At 25.1% G+C, this 9842-nt stretch overlaps 2 protein-coding genes across 4 annotated transcripts; one reads left to right on the forward strand and one right to left on the reverse strand.

Annotated features, from left to right (window-relative positions):
- The first annotated feature begins 35 nt into the window (after nt 1–35).
- On the forward strand, nt 36–1329 carry LOC107997277 (exosome complex component RRP40). The gene is made up of 2 exons (XM_017055751.3): nt 36–596; nt 694–1329. The coding sequence occupies exons 1-2, from the start codon at nt 406–408 to the stop codon at nt 1226–1228; spliced, it is 726 nt and encodes a 241-aa protein (XP_016911240.1). The 5' UTR covers nt 36–405; the 3' UTR covers nt 1229–1329.
- Nucleotides 1257–9406, reverse strand: LOC107997276 (neuronal cell adhesion molecule). Of its 3 annotated transcripts, none has more exons than XM_017055750.2 (6): nt 9266–9406; nt 8132–8422; nt 7877–8067; nt 7615–7744; nt 7368–7508; nt 1257–6347 (listed from the first exon to the last, which is right to left on the reverse strand). In XM_017055750.2, exons 1-6 carry the CDS (start codon nt 9306–9308, stop codon nt 6325–6327), a joined length of 819 nt encoding a protein of 272 aa, XP_016911239.1. In that variant the 5' UTR covers nt 9309–9406; the 3' UTR covers nt 1257–6324. The 3 variants fall into 3 exon arrangements, with proteins under 3 accessions (XP_016911239.1, XP_016911237.1, XP_028522251.1); XM_017055748.2 differs by having other exon boundaries at nt 1257–6352; XM_028666450.2 differs by lacking the exon at nt 7368–7508 and having other exon boundaries at nt 1257–6352.
- Nucleotides 9407–9842: the final 436 nt, after the last annotated feature.

Genomic DNA, 9842 nt, shown 5'->3' on the forward strand with positions numbered 1-9842 from the left:
TTAGTAGTATTAAAGATAAAATAACATTTATTTTTTATATTCTATTCTTCAACATATTTATAATATTAAGAGAAATCTTGTTTAATTGATTACATCAATTTATGTAAATTACATTGCGCAGTCGCTTTTTCTTTCAAAGAAACGCGCGAGATTAACTGAAAACTAAGAATCGATTATTATGAATCGATGCACGTGATGTATATAATACGGTATAATTTATAAAATTTATATTATCATATAAATTTATATGTTTATAAATTTAATGATAAGCAATATATTTATTTCATGAATAATTTTATTGATATTTTAAAAGAAAAAATAGCATTAAATGATATCTTTATAACCTTTAACATTGAATTTATGTTATAACAAAACAAAACAAAAATTACTTACTTCTAAGGAATAATGGAAGTTAATATAGGAGATGTAGTAATGCCTGGTGATACTATAAAAGATATTACAATAATTAACAAAAAAGAAACGATTATTTTAGGACCTGGGCTTCGTCGTGAAGCTGATACAGTCTTTGCATATAAAGCAGGTATATTAAAGAAAACAGAACCAGCTGTATATTATGTTGATAGTTATCAGAAACGGTAATTAAAATCTATTTGAATATAATTTTTTTATCATTTTTTACTTACTACTACAATTTATAAGTAACAATATGTATAGCATAATTATTTCTTATAGATATGTACCAAATCGTGGAGAACATGTAGTTGGTATAGTAACACAAAAAGGTGGTGATATTTTCAAAGTAGATATAGGTGCTAGTGAACAAGCATCTCTTTCTTATTTAGCATTTGAAGGAGCTACTAAAAAAAATCGCCCTGATATTCAAGTTGGAGATCTTGTATTTGCTAAGCTTTTAGTTGCTAGTAAAGATATGGAACCTGAACTCGTATGTGTAGATTCACATGGTAAAGAAAAGAAATTAGGTGCTTTAAGCTCTGAAGGCATGCTTTTTACTTGTTCCTTGAGTCTTATTAGAAAGATATTAAATCGTAATTCACCATTATTTAAAACACTTGCTCATAATCAAGCATTTGAAGTTGCAGCTGGTATGAATGGTAGAGTCTGGGTCAAAGCAAGGACTATTCAAGAAACAATAGCAATAGCAACTGCTATTTTAGCAGCAGAATATGCTCCACCTAATGGTATAAAAAAACTATGCTCTGATATTGAAAAGACCTTACTTTTAACTCAATCTGCTGGTATAGATTAATTGTAATAAAAGAAATATCCAATATTACGTATGAATGATTATTTATTGTATTAATATTTTTAATGATTTTTATAAATAAATCAATGATTTCTTATATGAAATATGATGATTATAATGACAACCATTGTGACAACCATTGTGATGATATAGAATTAGAATTATATAATACATACATTATTAAGTATGCTGGTCATGTATACTGCTATGATAATACAATGGTATGTAAAATACTATAATTAATAAACACTTAAAAAAAATATATTAGAATTATTTCTGATTGCAATTTAATATATTTAGTACATTCATTCAATAAATAAATCATATATAATAAAATAATACAATTAGTACATCAAATTATTTTCATAATATTAATATTATAAGATAATTCATTCAATTATTTAAATATTTTTATAAACATTTTTAACAACTATTATAAAAATTAACAAGATATAGCAGTCAATATAGTTCATATTTGATGATTGCAATCAGTATTTAGGTGAAAAAGTGACTAAACTAATTTGCTCTATTCTCTTTGATATGTAACTAATATTTGTTTTCTGATTGTATGAAAGCTAAATATATGTATATTAACTAATGAGTATCAGACATTCAAGCACAACCTTGACTTTCTTTATTTTCTCCATAAAAATACTTAAACAATTTTTAACCCAAGCATTTATATTTTTGTATTTTTATCTTTTAATGTAATATTTGTACGTGATGGAATGTGCATTGTTCATAGTTCATAAAATAAACTATGAACATATTGATATTAGGAAAATTTTTTTTTACACATTATGACAGTGGAATCAATTTATATGTTATATGTATAGATTAAAACTAAAAATAATGCTGATTTAGCACGAACAATATGCATATAGAATTATTTTAATTTAAGACACACACACACGCGCGCTCACATATATAATAAAATTAATGTAAATAAAGTAAATTAATGAATCAATCATATTTAACATTTTATAAAATATGAACAAAATATAAAAACAAAACAATAATGCGAATACTATATACAAATTTCGATTCTAACATGTTTTTGTTTTTTCGATTTTTTTACAAAATAAATAATCATGTAAAGAAATTACCAAAAATATTTAGCTAATCTATAACTGAATATTGCATAATTAATACCAAGATTAATACTTATTCGCTATAACATTATTTATGGAGATATTGTTTAAATCTCTTTTACCATCACTTAATATAAGGATGTTAAACTAACATTATTAGTCTAGTAGGTAATGATACGACAGATGTGTAGTTTTTACAAAAAGTAAAAGAATTTAAAAATGATGATTAGTATTTACAAATATGATTTGTAAATACATATATAATTTAAAAAATCTCATATAATTAAATGAGTTTTTTGTAAAAAAGAATACAACAAGCAATTTGAAAAGCTTTTTGTAAAAACTACATACTACAAAAATTTCTTATTCTTCTCACATGTCATAGGCAAGCAATATGTATGTTAGGGACGATTCATGGTGCCACCAGCAACCATTATACTATTCTATTATATTGTGCTGTACTTAATATATTTCATATGAATGTGTTATGTGAAGTAAATATATTAATGCAATATATTTTACTACAAAAGGTATAATGTTATGCACATGCTTAATAGCTTTATATTTGTATGATTATCAATGCAAAAGAGAATAAAATGAAAGAAATAAGAATTAGATGAAGAAAAGCAGTCTTGATTAGAAACAGATTAAAAATTTTTTTATCAATTTTGTATAATTTATAGTATAACATAAAAATCTGCCATTATCATTGTAGTTATAAATTTAACTTTACAATACTGTAATGTCTACTTCATAAAAATATATCTATTTTACATCATTATAATCTTTGATCATTTTTTTGTATAGGAAGATAAAAATATTATATGATAAAATTTAACTTAATAATAAGATAATAATAAGTTTGTTAATATCATAATTAATTTTAAATACTTAATTTACAGAAAATTAATATTTTATATAATATTATTTAATTAAAAAGATTATTTTATTAAAAAGATTATTTAATTAAAAAATCATAATTATCTTACTATTTATCTTGATCTTAATGATATTATTTTATTGATTGTATTTCTAATATAATTGAAATTATTTTATGACTGTTTATAAGTAGATATGCAAATCTATGGTATACAATGGCAGAATTCTAAAATCAAAGGATTAAATTTTATTATTAGTTTTCATAGCAGCTGATAGTTATAAGAATAATTTTCCATTTTATATATCAAGTAACATTTATACTTCTTTTTTTTATCAGGCTTTACCACATTATTAATGCCGCTAAATGCAAAATCTATGCCTTCACCAGACAGCTTTGATAGAGACAGTTAAATATTTAAATTACAATACATTTATTGTTATATATTTCAGCAGAAATATATATTTATATTTTTCAGAAGAAACAAGTGATTATAGTTTGAATGTGCATGATAGAATAAAGAGTCATGTTTTAAAGTAATATGATGTATTACTTTTTTAAATGAAGAAAGAAAAAATTATTTTCATAGGAAAATAATATTAAAATCATTATTAGTTTGCAAAAATAATATACATTGAATAAGATTTATATGAAGATTATTTTATGTAATTTTTTAAAAAGAAAATAAAAAACATGACTCTTCTAAATGGAAAGAGGAACATGATATTCTACATGAAATACTCTTAATGAGCGTCTACTAGATCACTTTTGAAGCTCGATATCATAGCACAAAATTACCCAAATATATGAATATGTAGATAAATATTCATCATTGCATTTCAGCATTATTATTAATTTATATAAAAAATTGTCTTTGCTTATAGCTAAAATATTATGATGCCTCGGCTATATAAATATATATATATTTATATTGTTATCATTATTGTTATCGTATTATTTCTTCATTAGCGCGTATATATACCATTCACAACACAGAGTGCATAGTACGAAGCCGAATTGAATCTATTCATCCCTATAAGATTATATTTTAGAGAGGAACAGATCACAAAGCTTCAATGTAACAACGCACAACCAATATTTATACAACCTGCGTGCACCAAATTGCTTTTTGTCAGTATCTCTTACATTGACAAAAGCAATATTTAACTTATATAATTATTTTAAGTAGAATTGTTAAGGTATTATGTTTCTTATATTATGAGCTTTACTAGTAACACATGAAAGACTAATAGATACGAGAATCAATTTCCACAACCATTTCCACATCCATCACTTAAGGTGTTTTAATCAAAATTAATTAACAAAAAATAATAAAAGAAGAATAAATAAAATTTATCTTCTTTCCTGAGAAAAATTTCATTTAAAAAAGTAATATAACTATAAATCTATTTTATTTGTAATTTTTAAAAAAAGCTTCAACACTAAGCACTCATTATTATTATCTTTATATACTTTAATATACTTTTTACATAATGATGAATTCTGATATGGTACTACGTGTAAATTGTGGAAAATAATTATGTATTTGTTTGTACAGGAAGAACTTTTATCAAAATCATCAACCTTATTGATTGACTAAGTTAAATTTTGTATGTAATTTGAATGAGATGATATTTCTCATAACAAATTAATATTTGGAAAAGATCTATTTTAACAATTGATTATTAAACTTGATTCTATCAAAGATGATATCCAAAATATTTTAACTTATTCTATTTTGTCCTATATTTACTACTAATCTGAATGGAATGAATTTAACCAAATATATGAAGTTTATGAATAATTCTTACTTGCTAGATATTATAATGCTTTAATGAGTGTTTTTAACTTTTCTAAAAAAGTTTATGTACTGAAATTTATTGTTCATCGGAATTGTGCAATCTCATATTTGTTAAAATTTATTTTTGATGAAATTTGATTTTATAGCTTTTTATAATAGCAGTGGATATTGCATTTGTTATTAAGGTAGTGCAAAAGCATGTTGAAGTATTAGACATATTTGAATGATCACATGCAAAATTAAAAATATGAGAAATATAATATTATTAGAAAGAACATAAATATAAAATGACTTTTCTAATTATATATGATTTTTATATTACATTCTCTGATTCGCAGGATTTTTCCAGAAAGAGTATATGGTGCATTAATTTTTGTAATATTAATTATTTTGGAAGAAAATATTATCTAAAAAAAAAATCATTCTTATAATAATAATAAATAAAAAAAAACTTTTATAAAGATACGCAAAAGGAACTTTTTTACCAATGACTTCTGCACACCTTAAAACGGCAGTAAGCAAGCCTTTATCATACCTTGTATTTGACAAAATTTATTTATTGAATGATTGAATGTGTTGTTAGCAAAAATCTTACTTCCTGCATGATATTGTCCATTAAAATTTCATTTTCATTAGATAATGGTTAAAAATAATTGTGTAAAAAACATGTTCATGCAGGATATAAGAGAAAGATTCACCACTTAATATTAATGTCGTATGATTTTAGTTTCTTGGAAATTTTGTCTTTTGTTCTTAGAATTACAGTCTTACTAAGAATAATCTTTTTTTTTCGATTACAGGAGTTCTTGAGTTTAAGCTCGATTACTGAGCAATAACATTGAATTTTAATTAGAACATCCTGATAAACATTCTCAAAAATGTGCTACTTCATTTCACAAAACCTAGCAGAGTCTTACATATGCTTTGAACACTTTACATTGTATTGTAAGTGAAAAATTTACTTCCTTAGAATATTCGAAATTTATGATGCATTTTACGATTTTCTGACTATAAACATAAATTTCCTCTTTGCATAATTATCATTTTCATCGCATATTTGAGTCTACGCTTCGTGACATTTGGCGGATTCGAGGCCTCTTATAATTCCAGTTACTTACGTTTAAGGTGACACATAAATTGTGCTCAAGCCACTTGTTAATAAAAATTAGCCACAGAAATCTAAATATTTAATCGCTAAAGTCGCATAGGTTGCACAACGCTATTATTGTTTAAGCGTGTAGTGGTTTGGTTATTAAAATTTTCATCTTGTGGAATGTGTTCTGTTCTTTCGTCGAAAAATCCTGGATTCAGAATGATATTTGGTACAAGTTCAATCACTTCCTGCTCCTCCAGCTGCGCTGCAATTCGGGAACGGAGATTAATTTTCATTGGCCTAGATCATGAGTTATATTAGCTTCTACCCTCTCCCTTTACCAGTTGTTTGCAGGACCATAAATATTTAAAAATAATTTATATTATATTGACAATCAAATATCCTACGTTTAATTCAAAAAAATTTTATTATATATAATAGAACATAATGAATAGTAATCCTTTTATATGTATATAAATATTGCTTACCTAGCAAAGTTAATTACTATCTTTAATCTAAGTTTTTATAGTCAAAAATGTACTAATAGAACATAATATTATCTAGGCCATAATGCTCTATAATACTATCACAATACTTTCTATTCATGACACTAATCATTCTGCATAACATATTTTATGCAAACCACCAAAGCTTATTAATTTTATACATAATAATAGAAAGTAGGATATACAATTTTTAACATAAATAGAATAAGTTTGGTGGCTGATAAAGTCCATTCATAAGTTATAAATTTCATTCTTATAAGGAGTAAGAAAGGTGCTACTGACAGGCAAATTGTATAAATATGTTACAGATTAGTGCCTTATGTTGTAAAGTGTTTTGTGCAAAAATTACAAAAGTGTTACTGTTAAGTCAATATGGATAAGAAAATTTATTAAATGCTAGTAAATTTTAAAAGTTAAACACTAGAAAATTCGTTAAATGCTAATTTGCAGAGCGCTTGCAGTAGGAAAATATTAGTGAAAGATAATTGACACTATATTAGAATAGCATTAAATTGATTGAGAAGAAAATAGCTGATGTAAAGAAAGCTAGAGATCAGGGCCATAGATAAGTTAAGTGGTTAGTGATGCTATCGTTTCTGCTGCAGATTTCGTCCGCTAGATAATTATATTATATTTTTCAAAATTAAATGATTTAGCATATTTCATAATAATTTATTTACATGGAAGGAAATGTTTCATCAGCAGAAATAAATAGCATGAAAGAGAAAGAGTAGAAGCAAAAGCTTTTAGATAAAGTTACCAGGAAATGCTTACAGGGTACTTTGCACTCACGATAGAGGAGGTAACAAGTACCTATACCAAGAATCATAAGTGTACCCATAACTATGCCTACTGCTGCCACCCAGACACGAGTATCAAAATTTTCTACACCTGCTAAGAGATGTCTTGCAAGTTCTGAAATAATTGTCAATTATAATTAATAAGCTATAGTATTCATTTTATATAAATATTAATATTTACATGCAAAATCATATAAAAATACTAAGTTCATATTATATACCCAATTCTTCAATACTATGATGAGTATGACCATCAACCTCAACAATGTCTCCTCTTCCTAATTGATTTGTTGCCCATACTCGAAAAGAATAGGTAGTGTTTGGCACCAAGTGATACACATCAATTTGCCTCTATAAAATCATTATTTTAGTTTTAAAAATATTTAATTGTATAAAAATGATTTTTTTTCATTAAAGAAAAATTATTACAAAATTATAATTATATTATGATAATATAATTATAATTATATTAAAATTATTTACAGAATTTGGAGGAATGTGCGTTGGGAGAATAGGTTTCCAGTCTTCTGGTTCTTCACCCTCATTCGGTTTAAGACGATATTCGGCAGTGAAATCTATGATAGGATAACCACCTGTGCCAGCTACTTCCCAAAGAATATTTGCCAATATTGTTGATGGTTTAACCCATACATTATGTAAAGCTGGAGGAGGAGCTAAAAAAGTAATAATATGAATATACAATATTTTTAAAATTATATTTATATTTAAATAACTTACTTCTAACTTGTACATTAATTCTAGTTTTAACAGCATCATGATCATCATCTAAAGTGCATGAATAGTTTCCAGCATCATGTGCACTAACATTAATAAGTTCCAAAGCTCCATTAGGCTCAACTTTTAATCTTTCAATTTGTCCATCTTCTCGTCCTTCCCTTATCCACATGACCCCAATGGATTCTCCTGTTTGTGGCAGTGCATCTTCTTCTGCACATGCTAATGTTAAATTTTGACCTATATCTACGGCCACAGATCTTACTGGCACTAAAGTTGCTGCTTTGTGCCATGCTAAACATTATAAAATTATTAAATTAAAAATATTAATTAATTTTAAATGAATATTTCTGATATATGTTACAATATAATTTTATATAAAAATATGTATATTTTTTATTTTTTTTAGTAATGTTCTAATATTCATTACAAATATTATATAAAGATATATTTATTAAAATTTAATATTTTTTATATATTAAATTTAATTATTATTTGAAAGATTAATCAAAATAAAATATGAATATCATAATTTTGTTATATATATATATAAAAACGCATTTAAAAAAAAATATAAACATTGATACATTTTACAAAATTAAAATATATCGAAATTAATGCATAATCTTTGTTGAAAAAAATAAACAAATAATTAAACATTCAAACATCGAATATCGAAATCAGTTTATTGTGTTTAGTGAAATATACATTCATATACATATATATACATATATATACAAATATATATACATTCAATATATATATATATATATATATATATAATTTTATAATTTTATTTAATTTTATTATACATTTTATTTTTTATAAAAAAATCATTTGTATTTTATAAATTTTCACGTATAATATAAATCTAAAGAATTAAATACAACATTACGATTGTTGTTCTATTGTACTTAGTTTTTTATTAAATCCTTCAAGAATGCAAGAATGAAAAATACATAATCCGTTCAGGAAATTGAGATAGTTGTTAAAATTTGCATAACTCGACCCTGAATCGTAACGATCGTGCACTTAACCAGATTTATATGATGCACATATACAAGTGCACAAAGACCGAATGTATAGTATTGCATTGATCCGCAGGTGCATTTATGCTTGCAAAATTTTACTACTTACCTGCTAGAAAGAATATCAGCGTAATAATTCTATGACCAACCATTCTCCCATATTAGATGATCTCGCATAGATGCATACAGAAACGTGTTAAGGATTTTTTCTTAGCCACATCTCTTGATCGATTTTTTTTTTTTTTTTTTTACTTTTAAATAATGTTCAGTACGCGGGAGCTGTCAAACTCATCACGCATCGCGGAACACCGCCCGTCCGGCGCTCTTTGGATTTTATTGAGTTGCTGTTAGCGCACTCTTGTGGTGATATTGCAAACCTTATCAAAAAACAGGATTGCAACTGCATTAAAACTAGAAATAGTAGTTGCCGTCTGTTTAAATCTATGAAAGGGCTGTGAAATAAAAATTAATGTAATGATGGAATGATATAAATTTAAAAATTTAATAGGTTTTTATTTATATTAATTTTATGTGCTATTATATTTTAAATTGTCATTATTTTAAACGATTAGAAATGTCTAGAAATGACTAGTTACCTCGTTAAATTGGACCGCTATACGCGGGAAGAAGTGCATCGATAGTCGTATCAGAACTGGTTGAATCTGCTTTACTGATTGAGGAAGAGT

The sequence above is a fragment of the Apis cerana genome, linkage group LG3, assembly GCF_029169275.1.
Source record: "Apis cerana isolate GH-2021 linkage group LG3, AcerK_1.0, whole genome shotgun sequence".
Lineage (NCBI taxonomy): Eukaryota > Metazoa > Arthropoda > Insecta > Hymenoptera > Apidae > Apis > Apis cerana.